The sequence below is a fragment of the Mixophyes fleayi genome, chromosome 6 (genome assembly GCF_038048845.1).
Source record: "Mixophyes fleayi isolate aMixFle1 chromosome 6, aMixFle1.hap1, whole genome shotgun sequence".
NCBI classification, from domain to species: domain Eukaryota; kingdom Metazoa; phylum Chordata; class Amphibia; order Anura; family Limnodynastidae; genus Mixophyes; species Mixophyes fleayi.
In genome coordinates this window covers 194,265,771-194,292,969 of record NC_134407.1, presented here as the reverse complement: position 1 = coordinate 194,292,969, position 27,199 = coordinate 194,265,771, and the positions used below count along the sequence as shown (strand labels likewise).

The 27,199-nt window shown below is 41.3% G+C and overlaps 1 protein-coding gene across 2 annotated transcripts in view; it reads right to left on the bottom strand.

The window, feature by feature from the left end:
• RHBDF2 (rhomboid 5 homolog 2) overlaps window positions 1-27,199 on the bottom strand; it is a 49,370-nt gene that overhangs the window by 4,647 nt on the left and 17,524 nt on the right. For both annotated transcript variants that reach the window (XM_075177764.1, XM_075177765.1), the window contains exons 3-16: window positions 18,231-18,346; window positions 18,008-18,135; window positions 14,241-14,436; window positions 13,429-13,641; window positions 11,899-12,027; window positions 11,607-11,734; window positions 11,139-11,336; window positions 7,990-8,101; window positions 6,454-6,528; window positions 5,385-5,546; window positions 3,253-3,359; window positions 1,140-1,203; window positions 960-1,054; window positions 485-560 (exon numbers count right to left, since the gene is read on the bottom strand). In XM_075177764.1, coding sequence (XP_075033865.1) covers window positions 485-560; window positions 960-1,054; window positions 1,140-1,203; window positions 3,253-3,359; window positions 5,385-5,546; window positions 6,454-6,528; window positions 7,990-8,101; window positions 11,139-11,336; window positions 11,607-11,734; window positions 11,899-12,027; window positions 13,429-13,641; window positions 14,241-14,436; window positions 18,008-18,135; window positions 18,231-18,344 — 1,797 coding nt within the window. In that variant the 5' untranslated portion in view covers window positions 18,345-18,346. The remainder of the gene's footprint in view (window positions 1-484; window positions 561-959; window positions 1,055-1,139; window positions 1,204-3,252; window positions 3,360-5,384; window positions 5,547-6,453; window positions 6,529-7,989; window positions 8,102-11,138; window positions 11,337-11,606; window positions 11,735-11,898; window positions 12,028-13,428; window positions 13,642-14,240; window positions 14,437-18,007; window positions 18,136-18,230; window positions 18,347-27,199) is intronic.

Here is a 27,199-nt window from a genome sequence, read left to right as displayed (position 1 = left end):
AGGGGCGGATCTAGACAATAAGTTTACCCCGGGCGATTTTAGGGGGGGCGGGGCGATTTAGGCCCCGCCCCCTTTCTGATGTCTAAGGCTGCCGGCGGCTGCACAGTATGTGCAGGTCCGTTCAGCAGTGGCAGTGTGCTGCCCCGCTACTCTGATTGTGTTTAAAACACAATCAGAGCAGCCGGGCAGCACACTGTCACTGCTGAACGGACCTGCACAGTGTGCAGCAAGCCCCTGCTAGGGGGGGGGGGGGGGGGGCGATCGGGCCCCCCCCCCCTGAATCCGCCACTGCACTCTAGCCTACCTATAATCTGGCACAGATACACCCATACACCCCCACCGTAGTCACAACCACTAGGCACACAAAGGATGCCTAGGTACATGTACCCTCCCGTCCCTCTGCACCCCTGGATGGAAGATAAAGTCAGCTTTGGGTCTGTGGTGTGCATGTCAAAGGATTTCAAAATGTCTGACAAACACTAACCTGTGAGCAAAGTGTGGCCTCCTCGTGGAAGTATCCATGCATGAAGCTACAATACTCCCGTGTTGTTATTTCACAGCTGAGGAATAAAAGTGTCAATACAAAATGTGATGTTACAGCACAAATTCCATCTTGTACAATTATCATACAAAATCATTCTGCTTTTGTTCTGCTCTAATAACCTAGCACCTATGTTTTTGCATAACTCCTAAATGTGCATCTGCTCACACCCAGTCTCACCAGGTCACTATTACACCTGTCTACCATTACTTTACCAACCAGTTGCCTAGGGGAGGGCTGGCAAATTTTAGATGGGGGGGGGTCAAGACTCGACTCAGCAGCCTGTTAGGGGGATTTTAAAGGACAAACAAAAATGCAGGTGGCCCAGTGCCCTAGCCCAAGGTAGCCCACTATGGGACTGGCAGATGCCCCACTGCCACACAGCCCAGTCTGCCCCTGCAGTTACCAATGCGCTTACCTTCCCTTAGTACCGATGCAGCATGGTCGTCCCTTGATTTCACAGTCCATGTTCTTTAACCCAGTGTGGTTGTTTTTGTGCTGAAATGTGCAAATCTGGAGAAAGAAGACAGAAAGGTAAAAGGATTGTTGAGGCCTTTAGTCCTGTCTGTAGCCAAGCAACTCATTCCGTTCCACTTACTGGCCACTTAGTGATGTCATCTGCCCATACATGAGGTGTGATGGATGCCGGCTCCTCACATGTCCTGAGGGACAAGAAAGTCACATGATCACAGGTACATGCACTGGAGCATGATGAATGACAAACCTGAGTTGTGGTACCTGGTAACCCAGAGTTTCCCAAACCCAAGTTCTCAGGACCATCCCCCTAACAGTGCAGGTTCTCCAGGTGACAAGTGAAATAATTAGTACAACCTGCGAATTTTTTACAATGTGTCACTCAGTAATGAATACACCTGTGCTCCAGCAAGGAGATATGGAAAACCTGCACTGTTAGGGGTCGCTGAGGACTGGGGTCAGGAAATCCTGGTCTAATCACTACAGGGTAATACACCAACTAAGTAAGAGACACTTGAACACTAGAGTTTACATTCTAAAGAATGAAATACAATATACACAGCAGCTTTTCCAAACAAAGATAACACCTTAGCACCATAATTGTTATTACCCAATCTATATACAGACAAACATCCACTGATTTGTTTTACAAGGATTTACAAAGGAAAAAACACAGGTTCTGCTCATGAATAACGAGTCAGTGGATGTAGAATATTGTGCATCATCATATGTTACTTAGGAATTAATAGACCTTGCTGGTGGGGAGGATGTTATAGCATTGCTCCTGCAGCTAAGCCACCCTTTCACCACTCCAGGACAAAGATACAAGAGCACATGGCATGGATGCTGACCTTAAACCGAGACGTAACAAGCAGACAGCTTTAGTGAGAACACTAGTAATCCAAGGCCAGGGATGAGCAAGAGCAGGATTACATGTAATGTGTCTTCAGCAAGATGCACATTAAATATACAAATATTTAAAGCACCAGTAAACTCCTTAAAAATACTCTGCTTTTTGGGGGCCCCTACGTAGAGCCATTACTGGAAAATCAACAAGATGCTATACTCTAAGTATCTGAATCCACCACTTGGGGGGTTTGAAAAACCAATCAGATTCTAGCTATCATTTATTTAGTACATTCTACAAAATGATAGCTAGAATCTGATCGGTTGCTATAGGCAACATCTCCACTTTTCAAACCTGCCGGGAAAACTCTCAGCTTGATACATTTACCCCCTGGTCTGTACACAGGAAGTTGGGGGTGGATGTTTGAGCTTTTTTCATAACTTCGACACCTATGCACTTCCTTTACATTGGGGTTGATCTTCCCTCTACCGTTGATATGTATATTATAGCAGGGAGCCCTCCTCCCTCGCCAGACCAAGGGGGTTGGTGGATTGTGATTTTTCGTGTCTGATATGAGTTATTCTCACTCATCTCTCTATAAAATATTGCATGTGCTACTATATAATGTCCCAGGCATGGTTTGTTTTTCTATTTTTTTGCTTGCGGTTGCCTTTTAGTTTAGGATTGTGCTTAATAGCATGGTATTATCCTTTAAAGGCCAATAGAACAAAGGTTATTACGTGTGATCATCTCATCTGTATATTCATAATCACAATTTTCTCAATGTACAACCTATACAATATGTTGCAAGCACTTAATTGTATAATGATTGCAAAATATCTATTACCTTTTTGTTTGAAAAAGCAAATAAAATGTTTTGAAAAAATAAAACAAAGAAATTATGCGTTTTTATTCAACATATACCCCCCCCCCGTCCCACTCTCCACTAATACACCCCTGTCCCCATTATGCAGGGTTGCAGTGAGAACACTCACAGGAATAGAGAGCCCATCTTATGGATGGCATAACTTGAGTGTGCACAAAAGGCTGACAAGGTTGAAAATTCCGCCCATCTCCGAAGTCTTCATATGAGAAGGGTACGGCGAGGATTGTGACATACTCAATAACAATCACAGGCCATACACACACTATACTCTATCCTTCTGTCACTAAACACTATAGGGCTCTTGCAGTGTAGCACTAGTGATCCCAGTCTCCTGCCTACGGACGGAAAGAATGGAGGGCATCCCAATCTGGCCAGGCTAAAGATAGACCCACTGTTGCTGTTAGACTGAATAGTTGTGTCTAACAACCCATATTTCGAAGCTTTCCCTTATTATGGACCTTGTAGGTCGGGACTATATTACAGGCCATCAGTTTCTAGACTTACCGGGGATCTTGGTGGCAAACGGCTCCCGACACTCTGCTCTTGCTGCCCTTCTCATCCAGCAAAGGGGGATTGTGTTCTGGCCACTTTATAAAAGTTGCCAACGTTTCCTGATAGTTGGAAAAAAAAAATATAAAAAAAAAATAAAGTTAGACACTTGATCGTTCAAATTAGAAGGATCCTATGACAATAGCAATACTTGCTAAAGCAGTTATAAGAAGACGTGACAAATTATTTGATAAAACCCCTATTATTATTAGAAACATCAATAGCAGAACTTTAGTAATGCCATGACAGGAGCTCCTGCAGTTGAAGAGAACTCGCTGCTGCAGGAACGTCAACATGTCTACTCCTGATGCCAACACAGAAGAATAGCACTGTGTTAGTGTGCTAAGGGCTGGATAGACACATCAGGAACCAAAGCTCCTGCACACTACAGTCTAATCATTCAATACAATTATTTTTATTAAATTGTTAAGGAACCAACATAAGTGGGCGACAATAGACCCAATATGTTCAAAAGTAGATGGCAAAATTGAGTGAAAATCTGTTCTAATTGAAGTGCTTGTAATGTAAATGTATGACTACAGGCTAACCATCCAATAACTGCCCTATATGGTGCACAAACTGCAAATGTCTCATCAGATCAAAATTATGTATGGGAAGCAATCATTTGTGCTTACTCGGTTTTAAAACCGGATTGCTTTTAACTGTAATGTGTGTGTGTGTACGCCTTAACTGTATATTAATATGATTGTACAGAAGTACTAGAGCTAGCTATAAAACAAAAAAACAAAATAAACTGATGTGTATGTGCCAACTTAAACACAGCGCTGTTTGCACAGACCCCTCTCTAATGGTCATCAGCGTAGAAAGGCAAGAGAAATGAGACAAAAATACACTGTACATAGAATTACACAACTATCCTCCAATACATTGTTTATTAAGCACTTATGTGAATTTCTTCCCTTTTAACCACTATTTTATACGGTCTTATAACATGACACTTCTATTTAGGGTGTTGAAATGGTTTTAGTGACATTGCTAGGTCATAGATCAAGTCACAGTGTCTTTAAAAAGTTTTACCTGTCAACCACACACACGTGTCACAAACCAACCTTAACCAAACTTGACCAATGCAAAACTATTATGGAGATATGGATGTTTTGCATTGGTCAAGTTTCTATATGTTCAATGTGATTGGTTATTACCTTTATATACCGTCTTTTCCCCTTTCCCCCCACTACCTTGAAAAAGACTTGTTTATGAGTTGAAACGCGTCAGTGGGTGAATGGGGAAGATATTTGCTCCTAACCAGAGTTGCTGAGAGTCCCAAGTGTTGCAGGTATAACATTCTCTTTTCCGGATAAGAGCTGTTTACATTTTGGATGCCTTTTTACATCTGGTACAGATCGCTATATACCTGTGTATGGAACTTCAATTATTTGTACAACATTCTACGTTTTATATTGTTCATGCGAGTGTGTTGCTTTTAATCGTTATCAACGGATACACACTATGTGTCTTTCACTCTCTCCGTCTGTATCGAATAGAGCTTAATTAATCCAAACACCTGTAGTGAAAGTCTATATGGACACAGGTCTCAACAGAAGGGCTACACACACATACAAGAGTGGATATTCCTAAATCAGACCGATTGGTGTCTATCACTGTTTTTGAAGTACTTTTATATCTACTCTACTATGGAGAATATATCTACGGTATCGTAAACCACATAGACGATAATACTGCTCATAAGATCTATGATTTTAGACTTTGCGGTTGGAATATCTATTGGTCTTTACTCTTGATCCTTTTTTGCTTGTATATTAAGTAGCACCTATTTTTCTTCGCTCTTTTTTTTGCTTTTAGAATGAAGTGTTAATCTATCATTCAATGTTTAAAATGTCATATCAGGCCTACCCAGTCTGAGAGCTCTTCTTTCCAGCAATCATATAGGAGCTAAATAATTGAATGCAGCGTAAAGAAAACGCAAAAATTGTGCGCAAAACAGTCTCTGAAGCAAATTTTGCAAAATAAGCAAAGCATCTGCTGTAGAACGCGCCAGTCCTATTGGTGCTATTTTCTGTCCAGAGTGAAATAACACAACATACACTGGGTGGTCTCCCCCTTACCGAGCAGTACTTCCGCAAAGTCTGTACGCAGCCGGAATTATCGTTCTGAACACAACAACCAGACTCCCGTTCCAAGTCATGCTCTGTCTGGATCAGGCGCTCGATTTGGGCATCCCTCCGTATGCAGGGGGAAAACTTAGCTCCAAGGTGAATGAGAGCTATCTGAAAAATACAGGAGTTTTTTTTTACAACATATTTTGTTTTATTTTACCTTCCCACCATCAGTGAATGGGCTTGCAAGACAAAGCAGATGTGCAGTAAAGGAGGTGAGTGGAGCAACAAGCCATTGCTAAAGGGCAGGCCTGTCCAACCTGCGGCCCTCCAGGTGTTGTGAAACTACAAGTCCCAGCATGCCCTTCCAGATATCAACTGGTTGTCTACTGGCAAAGCATGCTGGGGCTTGTAGTTTCACAAACATCTGGAGGGCCGCAGGTTGGACAGGCCTGCTATAGGGTCAACAAATGGCATAATTCAGAAACAGTGTGTGAGCAGCATCTGTAAAGAGTGATCGTTACATTGGGGAGCAGGGAGTGCTGGGTCTAATAATTAGCATGTCATGACAAATCTTCATCTCTCTGTATGTGTATATACAGTGCCTCGAAAAAGTATTCACACTTCATTAAAACCAATGAGATTCCTTAGAATGGGAATTTTTATTTTTGACTCCACCTTATCTTCAAAAATGAATAGTAAATCGTTATGTTACAACAAAAAAAATTAAGCTGAAATATAATAATTTAAAAAGTATTAATCCACCTTCGTCAATACTAAATTGAACTAGATCTGGCAGACATGACAGACAGTAGTATTTTTTGTGCACTTTGTAACTTTGAACACCAAAATGGGGCAAAATTCCTACTTGCTCAAGTTGAGTCAGGTGGTTGGTTGTGGAGCAGATTGACAGCAATCTTGAGGTCTTGTCGCATATTTTCAGTGCGATTAATATTAGGACTCAAGGACACCTATTTTCCTGCTAATGTTGTGCGCCAGTGCAAATTTGAACTTACAAGGGATATGGAAACACACACAAATACACACATTTGGTTCTGTACGTGAGCACTATACTTACTGAACTTGGGCCTATCCAGAAGTTTTCTTGCTGTATGTATTTTACACTCTCGTATACACCTTTGTTCCTTAGGACCTAAACATAACAGGTGTGAAGGGAAGAATGATAAACTAAAAAGGAAATTAAAACATTTTTTTTTTTTTTTTTTTTAAATAAACCTTTTTTGCAGAATAGCTCAACCCCTCTACGGTTTACCATTTCCAGCATCTGCAGTCATCCACTTAAGAGGTTACAACCCCCCCCCCGATCCCCCACCTCACCTCCAAGTTTTGCTGCAATTTGTGTGGCTTCAATTACGGTCATCAGCCTGCGTTTATGTCACTTATTTAGCATTTTATGGAATTCAGACTTGGGAAAATAAACATCAATTTTAATTTTTTTTTCTCCTTTTTTTAATCGTGACAAAAAATTAGGCTCACTTTGGTACCATTCTTTAGATGAAGTTTTATTTTGTAGGGTTATAAAAGCAAAGTTTGACACAAAAAAACCCCAAAGCTTTTTTCCCACGATTATACTCAATATTATTTATAATAAAACATATGTCCTTAAATCTGTTTTAATCTGAGTAATTTTATCTAGTTTAGGGAAATTTATTGGGGCTAAACGGGAGTGTCTTATTAGACTTTTTTTTTTTTTTTTATTAATTCATTTTTATTAATTTTTCACTAGAATGTCTCCAAGTCAAAAAAAAAAAAAGAATCTTCGGGGGACACTACAAGTAATTTGGTACTTCTTAAACCAAGTAGCTCTCTCTTCTGGAGGAGAGCCACAGTGATAACATGATATCCAAGTACAGCATCCTGTATCAGTCGTACTACTGAACACTGTGTAGAAAATTATGAGAGTGGTTATTAACTATAACAGCTACTGACAGTCTCTCTAGACCCCCAGGCGGTCAGTGACAGAACAACGTCAGGCATGCAGCAACTTTAATGTGCATCCGCCGTTCTCATGTGCAGTAAAAACATAGCGCAAAGGTCAAAAGCCCATGTCCAGCCACTGTATAGAAAAGAATGGCTGGGTAGCTAATGGGTTAAGGGAGGTTTCCACAAATATAACTTATACCCTCCCTCCTCCTTCATAGCGCTCCTGAAGTGGACTTGGATGACTGCAGTACTTTGCTTTGAGCTGTAAAGCTCCCTACAGTAAAATTAGCAAGCAGCGGTGAGACCTCACATCCTATATTTGCTACACAGAGAGATGAGGATTGAGCAAAAATTAACTTCTTTAATTACAAGTCACTTTGTCTAGCTTTATCCCAGGTACAAGAAATACATTATAAGTTTAACGGGGCAAATAAACTGTGCCTGAGAAATTATGTATATAGTGCTGCATAAAATAGGTGTTTTGTTCTAAAGACACTTGTGGTAAAGTCAAGCAGGTAGCCTACAATATTTAATGATTACGTGGTCCGTTCCCGTTTACTGGAACTGAACTGTGCATGGCAGAGTTCAGGGGAGTGGAACGACAAAGTTACCAATGGTTTTTGTGGGCACCGAAAATTGGCAACTCAAAACTCTCTGGGATGCGACCTACCAGTTCAGTGGTGGTATGCTGTGCAAATCCGATGGGGGCAATGCCGTATGTACCAATGGCTAGAAGGGTGATAAGGACATGGACAAAGGTGATCCAGTAGGTAAAGTATGGTCTGTATAGGATAACAAAAAATGAATATAAAATTAAGATTCTGTATTTCAACGTTTTTTTTTTATATCTTCTGAACGAGATGTAATATACATTTAGCGTCTATTTTGTCAATGCAAGTCCTCACCTGTCTTATAATTTTGGTTATATACACTTTCTAGCAAAGTGAAGGTTACTTAGTAACATTGCTGTCTCTTTCTGCAATATCACACTCCACTATAAAGAGATTCCTTACCTGCCAAAGAACTGCTGCTCTGCAGAGCATCACTAGAGAATATCGCTCTTCCTATTATACTGCCCTCACTCTTGTCCAAAAACCCCGCCGCCTCTTGGCCAGAGTCAACACGCTTCTCTGTCCTCTCTCATGACCCAACCCTTCTTCCCTCATGACTTTGCCACTTACTTTTAAAGGTAAAATAAGCATCAGTCATAAAATCTCATCTCAACGGATTCACTTCCCTCCAAACACCCTCTCCTTGGAGAGCCACCCTTACTCGTTTCTCCCCTGAAACTGAATCAGAGGTCTTCACACTACTCTCTGGCTCTCTTTCTCCCCCAACATCCCCTCGACCCTGTTCCCTCACATCTCCTACGTTTAGCTCACTTCTTCAAACTATCCTTCTCCACCAAAACCTTCCATTTTGCCTTTAAACACGCGCTTGCCTCTCCTTTTCTCAAGAAACCATGTCTTGAGCCTTCCTCACTTTCCAACTCAGCCATTTACAACTGGATGTCCCTCAAACGCCATATGTCCAAACTAGAGCTCAACATCTACCCTCCTCCGACTGTCACTAGCCCACCTCATGTCTTCCTTTTGGTTGACATGACGCTCTCCCCTGGCCCACACACTCGTCCACTTGGTGTCATCATCAACTACATCCTCACATCCAGTGCCTCACACAGCCTTGTCACCTTCTCTTTCAAAACATTGGCAGAACACACCCCTCGCTCACTCAGGATAACAAAAAAACGCAACACTTGGTCATTCCTTCATTATCGCCTGCCTTAATTGATGCTACCTCCTCCTAGCTGGCCTTCCCCCCCACCCACCTTTCCCATCTACAATCCACACTGACTGCAGCGTTGAGGAGTTTTCTCCCACTGCACCACTCTGCAGATCACTTCACTGGCTTCCCATTCCTTACAAAATTCAACTCAAGTTGCTCACCCTACAAAGCCTTCATCAATGCTTCACCTTCATACATCTCTAACCTCATTACTTTGGCTTGACCTCTCTGTTCTGCCTTTGGACTAAACCTCTCCTCTTCTAAAACCACATTTCAATATTTCAAGCACTAACAAAACCCACCTCTTCGCTATAGCCTAGCTTACATCCTCCTAGACTTCTCCCACTGCACCCTACACCTGCCACATCCTCTCTGTGCGCCATGTCCGCTGCTCCTCTTAAATGTACTCGCTAAGTTACGTGTAACTGGCATTGTGTATAGATTTATATTTTGTACGATTTGTTATTATGGTTGTTTAATTTGTATTTGTATGATCTCTATTTCGACTGTCCAGCGCTGCGAATTTGTGGCGCCTTACAAATACTCAATAACCAATTAGCAACTAGCTATTTAAAATCGGTCAAATTTGATAAAGATCAGTGCAAAACTGCAAAAACCCATGTTGGCGTGATTGCGGGGTGGTGGGCTCTTTTCTCCATGTTTGGTGGGATTGCCCTCTGGTGGCTAAATTCTGGGACGATGTTATATCTCTGGTCCGACAGGTCACCTCAATTAACGTGCCTAAGAATCCACTCTCGGTGCTCCTTTACCAACCTATCAAGGGCATTACTAAGACATCAGATAAGCTGATCCGACACATTTATAATGCAGCTAAGTTACAAATAGCTAGTGAATGGAAGAAGGCCTCACAACCTTCTAAAGAGGGAGTTATGAAAAGAACTTGGCACACGGCATCCATGGAATATATGACTAGTCTCCTCCATGACAAGGTCCCCACGTTCCACAAAATATGGGATCCTTGGTATAGCTTTAACAACAGCACTATGCCAGGCCTCTCATAAGCCTAAGTTTCTTCTTCCTCCTCTTCTCTCCTCAATCTCGGTAACTCTCTTTCTCCTATTCTCCTCGTGCTCTCTCTATCCACCTCTCCCCCTCTGTCCCTCCCCCCTTCCTCCCCTCCCCTCGTACCTCCCGAAAAAAATAAAAAATCATAGCAGTATGTTCTATTCACTAGATAAGTACAATGGTATAAGTTGCACCTCTGCTATTGGGGTAAAAAAATTTCTATCTCAATTGTCCACTTCGCAGATCTTTAACTCCCTCCTGGAATGTTTCTGGATGAGAAAGATGTATTTTTATTTTGTCTGTCACTTTCTTTTGCATTTCTCATTTTTCTTATCTGGTGTCCTTATATCTAGTAATAATGGTACCTGGACAAGATGTATGATTTGTACTGTTGTGCTGTATATTAAAAAAAAAAAAAAAAACCTGCAAAAACCCTCAATGTACCAAATACCTAAATAGTTTGTGTGCTGGCAATTGCAAATCCAATTACTACTCGAAACACTTAACTAACAATACAAGTTAGTTAAAGGCTATTGCATCTATCTCAGTGGACCAAACAAATATTCAAAAAAGGTGTGCCTGTTCTTTAAAGTATAAATTGCCAGGACCTGAGAACCAGGGGTGGATCTCTGCATCACCAGGCCCAATAGCAAAATGTATTGGAGGTGCCTGCTGTGCTCAATGTGGCCTCGGGAGGGTGGACCATCATTGTACCAGGGCCCCTCTCACATTGGGGCCCCCTAGTGGTCACACCTTCTGCAACAATGGCGAAGCCACCACCGCAAAGAGCTTTGTTCTTCGAATGTCCCTTTTGTTACGGCCCCTCTATTACATAAGTAGTGTATTTGTCTCGTATTATGTTCACCTTCCACCCGCCCTACTCCAAGAGAGTGTTTATAGAATTTTGGTCACAGAAAGCATTAGAAATCTCTCCAGGTTTATTGCCAGCTTATTTATGCTCCATGCTGTAAAGACAGTGTACCCACCCCTCTTACCATGCCGTCTCACCTGTGGCTGTCAACATGTTCCAGTTGGGTCTGCACAGTGCTGCTGATACTACGTCTGTAGGTCCTATTCAACCAGTTCCCCACCACTCCCAAGCCATATAGACGCTTCTTCCGGTCAAACGCAAAGTGCTTCACCTGAGACGCAATGCGCTTGCCTCTACGAGGGTGGCCGGACAGACAAGGTTTGTCCGTCTCTGTCCTGCAGGAAAATAAGATCTTGCTTTATTACACTACCACTTTCTCCAGAGTTCAAGCACCGATGTCGCTTAAGATTTTATAGAAACCTAAAGAAATACTACATTATTATAGTGGGATATTAATATTCTACTGGGATGTTTTGCTCTAATACGTGTCCGTAGTAATGGATTTAAAGTTTGTATGGAACACGTTTTATGCCGAGTGTAAAGGACTGGCTCACAATGTACCACCATCAATCACCACTGAGCAAGCAAAACGAGGGCATATTTACACGTTGGCAATGGGTCCTTCAGATCTATCGTCAGGCGTTGGCACATGAGCTCGAAAATAAGCCGCGGAGAGGGGAGGAGATTCAAAGACATCATCTGGCATAGAGAAGGCTTCATCGTGCATGTCAACCTGTGCCCATCAAAAGAACGATTAACGTTACATACTTATAAAAGTCTTTAGCAATTGGTAATGGTTTAAAGCATGTAACAATTTGAATTTTTTTTTTCTTTTTTAAATTGAGCTCCGACGTGATTAATGGGTTACTTATATTAGGTACACAAAATGTTTCTTGCCTTACTGAAGAAGGAGGAGTCCAGAGTATCCGGGGCATCCACGGTGTCCTCATCCATAAAGCTAGGATAGGCAAAGCTTTTCTTGTTCCCTGCTTTTCGGCTGTGGGGGGTGTCTAGTATGGGGCGACCCTGGAAACACATTTGAAAGGCCACGTCAATGCTAATCATCTCTGCAAGTTGGAATAACTAAAACTAAAGCATGCACAAGCCACAGAGGGTGGATAGGCATAGCAGCAACACAGCCACACAGCTGGGATAACACCAAGTAATCGTGCTACCGGTACACAATGGACATAGAATGCTGCAGAATTACAGTGGAACCTACCACTACAATATCATCTTTAGGAGAATGTACAGAGTGGTGGACCATACAGCCTTGTCAATTATTCAGTGTTTCCTCACTGCTGTACAATATAAAATTCCATTTCACATCCCAGTCTTTGATTAATGAACTACACAGTGAGCAGTTTATTTGTGTTCTCTTAACTGTGGGTGTTTCAGCCACAACATTGAGGCACATTTCTGCCAAACACTTTAAAAAAAACAAAACAATTTAAGTCAGGTTTTGAGAACATCCTAGACTTCATATAAATAAAGCTATAGTCATGACATATCTTCAAGTCACCTGCATGTACTTGTAATGAAATAAGAACATAAGTTTGCCAGTAAAATATCTCCTTGGAAAATTTACTAGTAACAGATACAAGTAGTGTGTGGCACTGTTTAGTGGCTAATTCCAGTGGTTGCAGGTTTTCAGGACAGAGGCCTCTACTTCAGGGTAGGAGAACAAATGTTGAAGTCACATGTTATACTGTATTTTATATTATACTATATTGGATCTATATTGTATTAATACCAAGTTGTAGGATGTGGATCAAAATAAAATGTGACTAAATCATGAATGGTCACGGAATGCCGTCATCACTACATCCTAATTTGTTTGTTTCCATCTTTTCTCACCCTCCATTAACAAACCTTGATTTCACCAACTGTTGTTAACAAACCACGTCCTCTCTATTAACAAACCAAAAAGCGTCTAATTTGTACGGAATTAGAACACTGTTAAACGTTATCATCCATATGCAACTTTGGTTGTTTGTGATTCTACATCTAAAGGCCACAGAAAAAGAATAAAGAAAAAAATCTGTTTGCATAGCCCTCAGACACCAGGGGGTATATTTACTAAACTGGAGGTTTGAAAAAGTCGAGATGTTGCCTATAGCAACCAATAAAATTCTAATCATTCATTTAGTATGATTCTACAAAATGACAACTAGTATCCGATTGGTTGCTATAGGCAACATCCACTTTTTCAAACCCACAGTTTAGTAAATGTACATCGTGGTTAATGTTGGACATACAGAAGGGCTGCATTAAAGTGCTCCCAAATAGTATGCACTACACAAATAGTAAAATTCTATGATGTAAGTAACAGCATGGAAAATATGAGATACTTAAGAGTTGGATGTCTTATGACAATGCGATGGCACACAATGCGTAAAAAGGCTGAGCAATACAAGTTTGGCTTACCTTAATGATAGCAGCTGCAGCCCGAAAGCTCATGTGTGCAACACTTTCTCTTTTGCGTCGAGGAAACCGGCAGTACCCTGAACGTACACTGGTAAAGGAGGTCAGCGACATGACTCCGGGAGTCACTGGGCCCACACACGTGTGAGGGGTCCTTGGCCGGTCAACCTCGTCAGGATGCCGAAAAGCTCGTCCCCGTGCCAGTGGATCCACAATCTAGGAAACGCACACAAAACAATTATGAAAGAGCAGAGCTACACAAATTAAAAGATCTCCTTTCAGAAGGTTTATAGTGATAACAGAACAAGATAGACATTTCAAGTAGATGCTTCATTCAGGACATGATAATTGAAAGATCTCATGGTCTTGTACGTTTAGTCCTTGGGTTGAATGTGAAATGCAATCCCTTCATGTAGAATAGTTACCCAGATACAAACAAGGTATATAGTTACGATTACAACCCACCCTAAGGACTAAGCTCATCAAATTTAGCTTGTTCCTGGTTAGTGCGTGAAACTTGCCTTTCGATCTGGGGATGGTGGACTGTGATTAGTAAGCTTGCTGGATGCATGACTACTAGATTATGTTCTCAGGCAGCACGGACCACATATAAATCTATGAATTTTACCATAACAATACATATTTCAAAACAGGTTATGGAATTATGAATGCCTTAGAAATGCAAACAACCAGAGGAACATCATCAATAAATCGCATTGCTGCTCATTAATGTCTGTTTTGGGCAAGTTTAACTATATGGTTTAGTCCATTCACCCAGTCTGGAAGTATAGGGTGCGCTGGTAAACTGAACAGACCTTGGGCAGGCGGGAGGTGGCAGGGGACTCGGTGGTCTGGAAGGAGGGTGTTTCTTGGCTGGGCAGTTCCATGTCCTTCTGATACTGGGGTTTAAGCTTTCCATAACGGAGGCTGCAATGATGGAGACTTTTGCGCTGCCAGTGTTGCCTCTTTCCCTCCCAGTCATTGCTCACGCCGAACCACTGGGCTGTACCCCTGTGAAAAGAAATGTGAGGGTTAGTTTCTCCCTAAGTAGCACCGAACCCTGCTCAAATGGGGCCCAGCAAGGCTGCTCAATCAACGCCACCCTAATTCACAGTGTAAAACCATACAGTAAGATTATACAGCATTGCATTGTAGCCTATGTTCTCATGCCCTCGGTCAGTTTACTTGTGCGTTTTACAATAGTGTAATACAAGCCAGCGAGATCTGTGCATTCAATGGAGGGTTATATATTAACATTGCTCTAAGGCTCAAATCAATTAGCAGATGTCTGTTTGGTTGGCATGGGTTCATGCAGATTTGCAATTCTGAGCAACATTAATAAATAACCTACTGTATGAAGTATTCAATATGACAGCTAATAGAGGCGTACTCAAATATCTGTGCAATTATCAGTGTGTCATGTAAGAGGATGAACCTATCTGATGGATTCATAAAACTTTGACTACAGCCATTTCCATTTGATGCAGTGAGCTGTAAATGTTAGTTATTTATTTAAATTTACATTGCATTTGCATTTTTCAAAACGAAAACACAAAAAGGACATTTACAAGGTGTGCAAGGAACTAGTTTTAAAGATAAAAAAAAAAAAATTCTCACCACTTCAAAAAAATGTCCCTTAGCAAGATATACTGCTGCAGTTATTTGGGATAGGATAATATGCAATGTAGGATTCTGATGAGTTACCAGAGAGCTTTACATTGGGAAAAAGTTTTTAGCATGAATGCAAATCCTCAAGTTTCAAAATAAAACCAGCAAAGATGTATGATCTGATAATGGTTAAGTTACCCCCTCCCCCATGTATTTAAGAGGTCCATTAAGACTTCTTTTTAGGGTATCCAAATAAATGAGACAAAATCCTAATTCACCTTACTTATATCCCAATGTTTTAAATGCTGATTGTTTGCATATGGCAGTGTTGGCTAACCTGTGACACTCCAGCTGTTGTGAAACTACAAGACCCAGCATATCCTTCCAGCAATAAGCTGCTATATATTGGCAAAGCATGCTGGGACTTGTAGTTTCACAACAGCTGGAGTGTCACAGGTTAGCCAACACTGGCATAGGGTATAGACATTGTCCAAAGCTCTTCATTTTAATAAGAGGACACATAATCATTGTAAGGGCCATGTGGTTGCCTTGTTGTAACGCCAGATACTATCAATTAAAGGGGGATAGTTCATGTATAAAAGGATTGATGAGTCAATCAATTTTGCTCCTTAGAGATTTAATCCAGTGGGGTGCAGTAGTGATGCCCACTATTCTCTTCCAAGAGGAGTGTAGGGCCGTTCTATAAGGCCCATCTTTCAATGTAAGGGATTCCCATACTCCTCTGCATACACACATACAGAAATGTGCGTTTCAGCCCTGCCACAAAAGGACCAGCTGGCATCAGGTCAGTGATTCTCTCGTTAACACAGGTGAGAGTGTTGACTAGGACAAGGCTGGAGATCACTCTGTCATGCTGATTAAGTTAGAATAACAGACTGAAAGCTTTAAAATGAGGGTGGTGCTTGAAATTATTGTTCTTCGTCTGGTAAGCATGGTTATCTGTAAGGAAACAGGTGCCATCATCATTGCTTTGCATATAAAAGGGCTTCACAGGCTAGGATATTGCCGCTAGTAAAATTGCACCTAAATCTACCATTGGATCATCAAGAACTTCAAGGAGAGAGGTTTAATTGTTGTGCAGAAGGCTTCAGGTCACACAAGAACATCCAGCAAGTGCCAGGACCATCTCCTAAAGGTGATTCAGCTGCGGGATCGGACACCACCAGTGCAGAGCTTGCTCAGGAATGGCAGCAGGCTGGTGTGAATGCATCTGCAGCACAGTGGGGGGGAACACTTTTGAAGGATGGCATGGTGTCAAGAAGGCCAGCAAAGAAGCCACTTCTCTCCAGGAAAAATATCAGGGATAGACTGAAATTCTGCAAAAGGTACAATGATTGGACTGCTGAGGGCTGGGGTAAAGTAATTGTCTCTGATGAATCCCCTTTCAGATTGTTTGGGGCATCTGGAAAAACACTTGCCAATCCAACCTTGCCAATATGTATTATCATTGATTTGTAAGGCTCCAAAGTGCCAAAAAGTGGGGAAATCAGGATATACATAACTCAGGGACATACAAGGTAGTCAAAATGAATGCAGACATGAACAAAAAGGTTGGGATGGCCCTGCTCATAAAAGATCTTACAATCTAATTGGAAGAAGGCATAGCTGAAATGAGAGGAATGAGTGTGGCTCAGAGTGGAGATTGGGACAATAGCTAGGATTCTTTGGTTTGGGTAGTAATGGCTGGAGTAGAGTAACCACTAATAGATCAGTTTTTAGGGAGTGTTTAAAGATTTGAAGGCTGTGGTGATTGGGCGAGGTAGAGAATTGCATAAGTTATAGTGGCACGTGAGAAGCCTTATTGGCATGATTGTGAGGTGGTTCCCGGAGGCTAGGTGCAGATCAGATGTAGATCTAAAGGGGCAAGAGTACTTTTAGATTAGATTTGAAAAGGGGTGTACTTGTTGAGGGCTTTGCAGGGTAAGGGTGCGTAATTTGAATTGGATTCTGGAAGTCATGCGAAGCCAGTGGAGGGATTTTCAAAGTTGTGTGGCAGATGTGGAGCAGCAAGAGGGGAAGATCAGTCTTGCTGGTACATTTAAGATGCATTGAAGCAGGGAAAGATGGGTGGGGGGAATTCCAGATAGGAAGAGTGGGCAGTAGTCAAGGCGAGATATGATGAGAGGGTGGATAAGAGTTCTGGCTGCATCTTTGGTAAGAAAAGAGAATATTCTGTTAGTATTTCTAGGGTGTTTCTAGGACTGGGAAATAGACTGAATGTAAGGGGAAAAAAAATAATAATCAGAGGGCACAGTCAAGTGTGACTCCAAGGCAGCAGGCCTGGTAGATCGAGGAAACTGTAGTGTTATTGGCATTGAGGGCGGTGGTGGCTCTGGGAGGAGGGACGATAAACTCTGTTTAGGACACATCAAGCTTTAGATAGCATTGGGACATCCACGCGCAGAATGCAAGAGACAGTTGGTTACATGAGAAAATACAAAGAGGGAAAGGTCAGAGAAAGAGGTAAATTTGAGTGTCTTCCATGTAGAGAGGATACTGGAGGCTGAAGAACAAAATTAGTTCACCAACAGAAGAGGTGTAACAGTGAGAAAAGCAGAAGGGCAAGAACTGAGAAGGGACACCAACACTATACCTGCCCTGTTCCAAAATTTGGGTACAAGTACCCTACTGGCTACTCTGAATTGTTGGTGGGACTGATGTCAACGAGCCACTACAGTCTTACTACAATCAATACCACATTGGCCCAATACCTATGCTGCTCAGATTAAATCAAGATTTATTTTACAGTCTAATGTTGGTAACAAAAACACAACCAGCACCCACTATTAAATTCTTCTCAAATACGCACAGTTCCCATAAGCTCCTTACCTAGTGATTTGTAAACGTCATTAGTAACCAATTTCTGTTTTAGGGTACTTTTATTCATTTAAGGGTATATTTACATACAAAGTGGCTCACTCTTTAGTATAAATCAGTCAGTGCGGTTCCTTACTTTCTAATGCTCTGTGACAGTGAGGTCTGTCTTCTGAAGGCAGGCCTGCCGCTTGTAGGAAAGTCTTCAGTCCTCTGTCGTTCCTGCAGGCTAATACTTTTCTGGTAAAGGGGTTTATTAGTGAGAGGCTGTAGGAAAGAACAAAAATTCACAGTCTTATTAGCTAGTATGCTTTAAAAGATATTCACAAATATAGCGAGTGACACAGTTATTGCCTTTGTACCCGAATCTGTGCGGGGTCCTGCTCGCCATCAGTAGGAGGGATGGTGATGGAAAGATTAGGCGGTTTCCGACTTTGCAAACGTGAGTTGCTCCCATTTTTTTTACTGGACGCCATATCTAGACAAAAGGGGGAAAAAAAAAAAAAAAAAAAAGAATGCATGAAATGCAGGACAAAAACAAAAGCCTGGGGCAGACAGAAGCATATCAGGATCTAATAAAATTCTGAGACACAAAAGGTCTTACAACATTAGTGAGAAAGCTAAAGAGAGACTAAATTCACTACTGCCAGTGCGGAATACAACACATGTAGGTAGTACAGGTATTACAAACACGGACATCAATGGACAAAGAAAACTTTTTGCTACATTGCCTGAATACCTCACCAGCCATAGATTTAATTTCCATCATCTTCACAATGCTGTACGCATTAAAAGTAGCAAGTAAACAAATAAATGTAACTCCCCCTTGTCTCCATGTGTGGAATTAGGGGTAAATAGGTGGATATGGACCTGCTCTCCAGATTGAAATGAAGCCACTGAAATCACGGACCATCGCACAACACGGCAGTTGGGTCGGGTACGATTGTCTATGCATGCGCTTCAGTCAAGCTTTCATTCCCAATGTTCCGCAGACACTGCACTGATTAAGGTGGTCAACATCTCATGGAAAGACTGTATTCCTTAGGTTCCATCCTGATTCTCATCCTAATAATCAAAGCACCCCCTTCAGATAGTATCTCTGGAGCCACCTACTTTTGGCTTCCTCCATCACTTGGAGTATTACAAGGCTTGGCACTGGGTCCTCAGCTTTTATTAATCTACACCACTTCTTTGGGAAATGAATAACCTCCTCCTGGTCTCAGGATCACCTATACGCTGGTCACCCAAGACACAGCAAACACCTTAACCTGTACAATCCATTTTTAAAGTCTGACTCCCTGCTAGCGTTAGGAAAACACCATTGACAACTTGGAAAACGCACTTAAATCTAGATAAATAGACAAGTTAGCTTAAAAAAGAAGATGACGTTCTCGACCGCAAGAGCATGCACAGATGAGCAATTGGTCACTGGAACCAATATGTTCCTTTCCCATACCAATACTTTTAAAAGCATTAACAAAAACGCTAGTAAAAAAAGTATGATTTTTAAACAGCAGTGGGTAAGGGAGGAGTGAAGATTCAGTCAAGGCAAGGACAAAACCTTAAGAAGCAACAAAAAAATTGTATAATCATGCCTGGCATTCACGTATTGTTTGATGATGTACTATCTGCTGCAATGAAAACACATATTGCATTAAGTCCAGATCTCACACGGCAGATGACCGGATAGTTGACGGACAGCATCCTATTGTTGTCTCTGCAGGCAAGACTATTTGCTGTCTGGAAACAGAAACAGATCACTGCATGCCTAGTGATAGTAGACTGTGCCAACATACAGCCCAGAAAAATAACTACTTTCTGCTATGAGCCAAAAAAACAAGCAGCTGAGATTATAGCAAAAAAATAAATAAAAAAAATAAACAAATCACGAAACACCACAACTCAGAACAGGCTGTCAGTAAATACTATAACCAAAGCAAAACCCTAAAAATTCTCAGCACATGGGCATCATCCTTCTCAATGTTTATTTACAGATTCCATAGCACTGTATAATCATCTTACAGATATGACATGCATGAATATGGTAAATAAAATAACAGATAAAGATAACAGACACATGAATACAATTGAGCATAACACTGCACACATGGATGATCACGAGCTAGCAAATATAGCGAGCTTGGACACAGGTACAAATCCATGCTTGTGAGTGACAACAAGGGCGCATGAGTGAAACAGACATGAGACATAGGGTAGAGAAAACCATGCTCTTGAGAGCTTACATTCTAGAGGGAAGGGGTACTGAAAGACCGTAGGTTCAAATGAGGAAGGAGCGCATGTGGTAACCAGAGAACGTAGAGTTAGTGGACATGAGGGTCTAGGAGGGGTAGGGTAAGCAAGCATAACGAGATTAGTTTTGAGGGATAGTTTTGTAGGATGAGGCAATGAGTTCTATAGGTGGGGAGCAACATGGTAGAAGTCTTGCAGACAGTAGTGGGAAAATGCTATGAGGAAGGGGTGTGTGGAGCTGAGGTCAGAGGCAGAGCAGAGTGGTCTTGCAAGGGTGCATCTCGTGACAAGGTTAGAGATTACTGGAGGGGAAGCACTGGTGAGGGCCTTGAAGACGATGGTGAGCAGCTTGAACTTAATTCTGGAAGCAATAGAGATTTAGAGTTGGAAGCAAATGAGGAGGGTGACCGAGGTTGCTATATAAAGAAAAAAAAAAAAAAAGGACTAGTAAAAATGTGAATCCTACCCAATAATCTACAGCTGCAATAGAGAAGATGAAAATTCATGGTTCATATATTCTCAAAATGAAGTGTAACCTACACATACACTATATGGACAAAAGTATTTGGCCACACCTGTTAATTATTGAATTGAGGTGTTCCAATCAGACCCGTTGCCAGAGGTGTGTAAAAACAAGCACCTAGACATGCAGTCTCCATTTGCAAATATTTAAGATACAAACTGGGTCGTTCTGAAGAGCTCAGTGACTACAAGCGTGGTACTGTGATAGGATGCCACCTTTGCAATAAGACGGTTTGTGACATTTCATCCCTGCTGGATATTCCACAGTCAACTGTAAGTGATATTATTAGAAAGTGAAAGCGGTTAGGAACAACAGGAACTCCGCCACGCAGTAGATCACGTAAAAACACACAGCGGGTGTCATGACTGCTAAGGCGCATGATGCGTAAAAAAGTCGCCAACGCTCTGCTGATTCCATAGCTGAAGACTTCCAAACTAGCACTGACATTAATATAAGTACAAAAACTGTGTGGCAGGAGAATAATGGAATGGGTTTCCATGGCCGAGCAGCTGCATGCAAGCCTCCCATCACCAAGACCAATGGCAAGCATTGGATAGAGGGGTACAAAGCACACCAACACTGGACAGTGTGGCAGTGAAACGAGTTCTGTGGAGTGACAAATCACACTTCTGTGTTTGGCAGTCAGATGGGCGAGTCTGGGTTTGGCGGATGCTGGGAAAACGTTACCTGCCTGACTGCATTATGCCAACTGTGAAGTTTGGTGGAGAAGAGATAATGGTATGGGGCTGTTTTTGAAGGTTTGGGCTAGGCCCCTTATCTCCAGTGAAGGGAAATCATAATGCTTCACCATAAAAAGTCATTTTGGACAATGCTATGCTTCCAACCTTGTGGCAATAGGCAAGGACTACAAAGACATGGTTTGATGAGTTCGGTTTGGAAGAACTTGACTGGCCCGCACAGATCCCTGACCTCAACCCCATCAAACCCCTTTGGGATGAACTGGAATGGAGATTGTGAGCCAGGCCTTCTCGTCCAACAACAGTGCCTAACCTTATAAATGCTCTACAAAATGAATGGGAACAAATTCCCACAGAAACACTCCAACATCTTGTGGAAAGCCTTCCAAGAAGAGTAGAAGCTGTTATCACTGCAAAAGGGGGACCAACTCCATATTAAAGTATATGTATTTGAATACAAGGTCATTACAATACCTGTTGGTGTAATGTACAAGCGTCCGAATACTTTTGTCCATATAGTGTAAATCAATTTATTTTCTTGCTGTTGTCAGGTGCATGAAAAACAGCAGCATTTATGGATTGCTGTTGCCATCTGCTGGTCACTGCTATTAGGCAATGATAGACAAATGTAAATACTAGCACAAAAACAAGCAAGTAAACACACATATCTTCATATCTATCACTGCATAGATTGATCAGTAATGATGCAAAATGTGTGTGTTTAGGTCCCATATCACATATGGGATCGTTTTCAATATATAGTTAGAACATGCCTTTTTCATATTGTACCGACCAACTTGTACTTTATAGTTGGTTTTCTCGCAATGGACTTCTAAACACCAAATATAAATTGTTGTTCACTTATTAAAAATGACCAAATGTCATTATTAAAAATGAACACTGACAATGACCAAACTATGGAATTACAAGGTAATTTGCGTGTTTATTATAATACAGACTTAATAGAAATGTGCTCCAGTGTTGATCCTTGTCACACATGCTGGCATCACCAAGGTCTTTTCCGCCTAGTTTCCAATGACATTACACAAATATTCTTTTTCTAGAAAGCTTGCTTATAATGTTGTTGTTGCCTGCTGGCGAAAATCAATCTCCTATTGTCAATTTTGCAAAATGCCTCTTCAGATTAGGTCACGTTAAACTTTAGACCGAGTGGTTCTATAAACAGTGACGCCAACAAAGAGGAAACGAATCTGAAAATGTCACAAGATTAGGACTACCTAAGACCCCAGCTTCCAATTCACCCTAATCCTCAAATCACATGATCTAGCTCCAGTTTCAATATAACAATCTCCACATGCATTACTCAGGGGTGGGCAAACCTGTCCTCAAGGGCCATATCCAGTTCATGTTTTTAGGATTTCTTTAATCATGTACAGCTGAGTTAATCTATTTGGCTGGGTCAGTAATTATCCCACCTGTTTCTACAGACAGAAATCCTAAAAACATGAACTGGATATGGCCCTTGAGGACAGGTTTGCCCACCCCTGCTTTACATTTACTGTACTGCTTTGCAAAAAAAAATATGATGTGCCATGGCCATTAAACATTCCTGAAACACAATGTTTTAATCTATGCTGAAGACAGAGGTAGGATGGAACCTATTAGCAAATTAGGATGCACAAACTATCTGAGACAGTAGTTTTTGGGGGCAGCAAAATGAGCTTTGGAAATATTAAACTTATTTATTGCAAAAGTCAAATTAAATTAGTTTCTAGCTTTTTGGTAGATGGGATAGCTGTTATTGGCTACATTTGCCTTTAATATAACATACCCATATAGAAACAGTTATATTAGCTTGTGTAAGGGACGAGAAAGTCACCATTTCAGCTGGAAGCTTAACCCCCTGGCTGGGAGACACTATTTCATGAACACCTCAATGTTGTGTTTTTAGGCTGTGACAAACACATGCATACAGGCCACATCAATACACTTTTCAGTAAAAGTAATCCTGTCTTTAAAATCGGTACCACCATTTATAGTCTCACAGCACTGGGGTCATGAGTTTGATTCCCGACCATGGCCTTAGCTGTGTGGAGTTTGTATGTTCTCTTCGTGTTTGCGTGGGTTTCCTCCGGGTGCTCCAGTTTCCTCCCACATTCCAAAAACATATTAGTAGGTTAATTGGCTGCTATTAAATTGACCCTAGTCCGTGTGTGTGTGTGTGTGTGTGTGTGAATTTAGACTGTAAGCTCCAATGGGGCAGGATCTGATGTGAGCGAGTTCTCTGTGGAATTAGTAGCGCTATATAAGTAGCTGATGATGATAGTCACATTATATAGAGGCACTGCTTATGTGATTAGCGCCTTTTAATCCAATACTACTATAAACAAATTACATAGGATGTAGAATATGGTATGAATAGTACTTTATTTACGAATACCACTAAATTTTTATATATATATATATATATATATATATATATATATATATATATATATATATATATATATATATATAGTGCAATAGAGTCCATGCAAGATGTCTTATGAAAAGGAGACCTAGAAAACTGGGAGATTGGGCAGCATCATGGCAGATGATGTCCACGGTGGATAAATGTAAGACTAGGCCTTTGGGTGAATACAAATATGCATTACTCAATGGGTGAAACACTATTGGGAGAAGGATCTAGGTACAGTTGTAGGTCATTGACCTAGCAGTAGCATGCAACAGCCAATATCCTGCTTCCGGGTCCAGCAGTAAATTAATGTTCCTGTCCACCTCTAAGGAGTCACTACGCCCCCTAGTGACAAGGATCAAAGCATTCGGAATAGTCTCAGGGTTTACAGTCAACTTTGACAAATTAATACATCTATTACTGAAAGAGGGATAATGAATATGCACGTGAGGTAGAGATATAATGATCAATATTAGCCCATTCTATATTTAGGCATACAGCTCCCAACAAAAAAACCTGTTTGCCTTCACCAACTAAACCTAACAAAAGCTATCCGCTATCAAAAAAACCTGGTCAGAGAGGTAGCAGGTTGTGGTCACCCCCACTTCTATATGGGGACAACAAGCCTATTTAAAATTATTTCACTCTCTTTACTTCTCTATGCCATCCAAACTTTACCGGTGTTATTAACATGCAAAGATATTTCAGACAATCACAATATGTTGCAATTTCATCCGGGAAAGAAAAATCAAGGATATGACTCATTAAGCTTCAGCAATATGGAACAAATGGAGGAATGAACATCCTCAATGTGGCATTATATAACTAAGCAGCACAATTACGGTATCTAAGAGATTGATCCAAGGGAAACAAAACTTCACCTGAAGTGGACCTAGCTTCGTTCCTACCTTTGCACGACCAAGAAATGCCCAAGAGAATCCTTGATAATCTCCTTTTGGTGTCCACAAGGAGAGTGTGGAACATAAGACAGACATGAATTAAACCATTATCAATCCATACACCTCCCCATGTTGGGGAAATAGCATTGCATTCTACTCCTTTACCCTTTGGAATGATGCAGAGATCAAAAGCGGGGCTAATTTCTGGATAAAAATACCAGAGAACACTTGACATTCTTACTGTTTTTGGGACTGCCCACCAGTCAGAAGATTCTGGACCCATACCTGAAGGTTTGCTAACTAGTGTCTGGTGAACTACCTTCCTCTAACTGCAGTGTGGACCATGGTTAGAACCTTTGTCAAAGGTGATAAAGAATCAAGAGGAAGTGGAAAAAAACCCCTGGGAAAGCTATATTGATATACTCTAAAATCAAATCAAAATATTTTTTTAAATGTTTTCAAAAACTGTATGATGACTCACTGATCACTCTTTGATTTAGAAGAGCGATACCTGAATGCTATGGTGTCTCCCGTGCCATGCAGAGCAGTGATCAGACAATATGTACCGACTTTACCACCGATTGGGACAAAGCGGTCCAGATTCTGATAGCAGGAAAGAGACTTCAAATTGCGACTGCCCGGCCTAAATTGGGGCTGCTGGGAGGTATGAATTATGGATATCAAAAATCACTGAGGGGTTCTGTGACCATATAAAAGAACGAGGCCGCAGGCCAAGGTCTTTTATACAGCTCACAGAAATCAGAGGTGGCTTCTAAAATATGCAATAATTTACAGTATGGATTATTACTAAAGGGGCGCTCCTAATGAACACAGAAGCCGACATTAAAAGATATTTACAGGAATTTATACATATTATCATTATTTCTGAAATCTAAAAAATAACACTGAGTAAAAAAATAAAACGCAAAGCTCTACAACATGATCATTAATCTAAGAAGAATGTCTATATTTTTATGAAACCACACAGGGTAATAGTTTCTACTTAATGTAAACAAGGGAGAACAATGAATGCATCAGATGTATAAAACGCTGAACCTTTACTCCTGGTTTCTGCACGCACAATACATAATTTCCAGAGGAAGAGCAGATGACAGATACAAAATGTTCAATAAAGGAACCAGTGAACTGAAGAGAAGGTGTGGAGTTAAATAATAGTGTTAGCAGCCGCAAGTTTGAAGAACAATATTTTCATTGAAAGGAAGGGGTAAAGGAAAAAAATAATAAAAAAAAAAAAAATTATGGATAACGTGGGAAACAAAGCAGCAGCAATTAGTGCACACAAAACGTAGTGTAGCTATGCACCGTCTCTGCAGACTCTCGATGATGTATGCATACCTCCCAGGGATAACTTCTGATGCAACCCAAGAGAGACAGAGAGAGAGAGAGAGGGGAATAGAGGGTGAATGGCAGGAGACAAGCAAGGATAGAATTCATTGCTAGCAGACACAGGATTCCTTTCCACCAACTTCAAAGCAAAGTGCTTTCAGAGTCACATGACATTTCTTTCATTTTCTAATGTGTAGGAGTTTAGCCTTATTCATAGAAAACGAATAAGTATATAGACGAGAAATAACAAAATCTCTGCTTGTCAGAGCTTATGTCTAATCAAAGGGCAAGGTGAAACAAGAGGAGCGAGTGTGACTCACAATGGCGTTTGGGACAGTAGTGATGGTGTGCCAATGTGAGTAGTATTGGTGGGAGTAAGGTAAGCTCTAACAAACAGATGGGTTTTCAGAGGGCGTTCAAAGATTTGGAGACGCTGGGTGAGTGATCTGGCATGGTAGCGGAATGGGAGAAGTCTGGTTGGCGGCAGTTAAAGGTGGTTTAGCAGAGGGCAGGAGAGGAGTCCATCTCAGATGGATTTAACAATGTGAGAGAAAGTAGTTTGAGATAAGGTTTGAAATGTCTGAAAGGGTATATGTTGAGGGTTTTGTAGGAGTCGGCGAATAATGTAGATTAGTCATGCAATGTCATTTAGGGTGGCTAAAACGAAAGATGGCTAAGGAGAACACCAGACAGAATAAGGTTGCAGTAGTTGAGACGGGAGATTACAGTATGTGAATGAATAAGGGGTTTGGTTTCAAAAAGGTCAATTCTAGTGATACTCTGATGATGGGGACGACAGGTCTTGGAGAGAGATTGAATGTGAGGAATAGAGTCAAGGGTGACCCCAAGGCAGCAGGCTTGGGAGACTGAGGCAATTGTGATGTTGTTGGAGGTAAGGGAGATTGGAGAGAAGGCAATGGCTTTGGGAGAGTTAAAAAAATAAGTCTCTTACTGAGGTTATTCCAGTATTTAAAGGGGCTTCTCTTTTGGATATATAATATAACTGCCCTTAGTCAATAGATCCCTCTGAGAACCCTCAATTACTGGAATTCGTGAGCCGGATTGCACTGTAGTCTGCGCATTTAAATGCAAACACTACTAGTGATCCATTGCTCACCAATTGCGCACTATGGAGCTCTCCTGAAAGAGTGCGATTGAAGTCTGGAACGAAAGAGCCCTCCAGTACTGTGAGAACCAG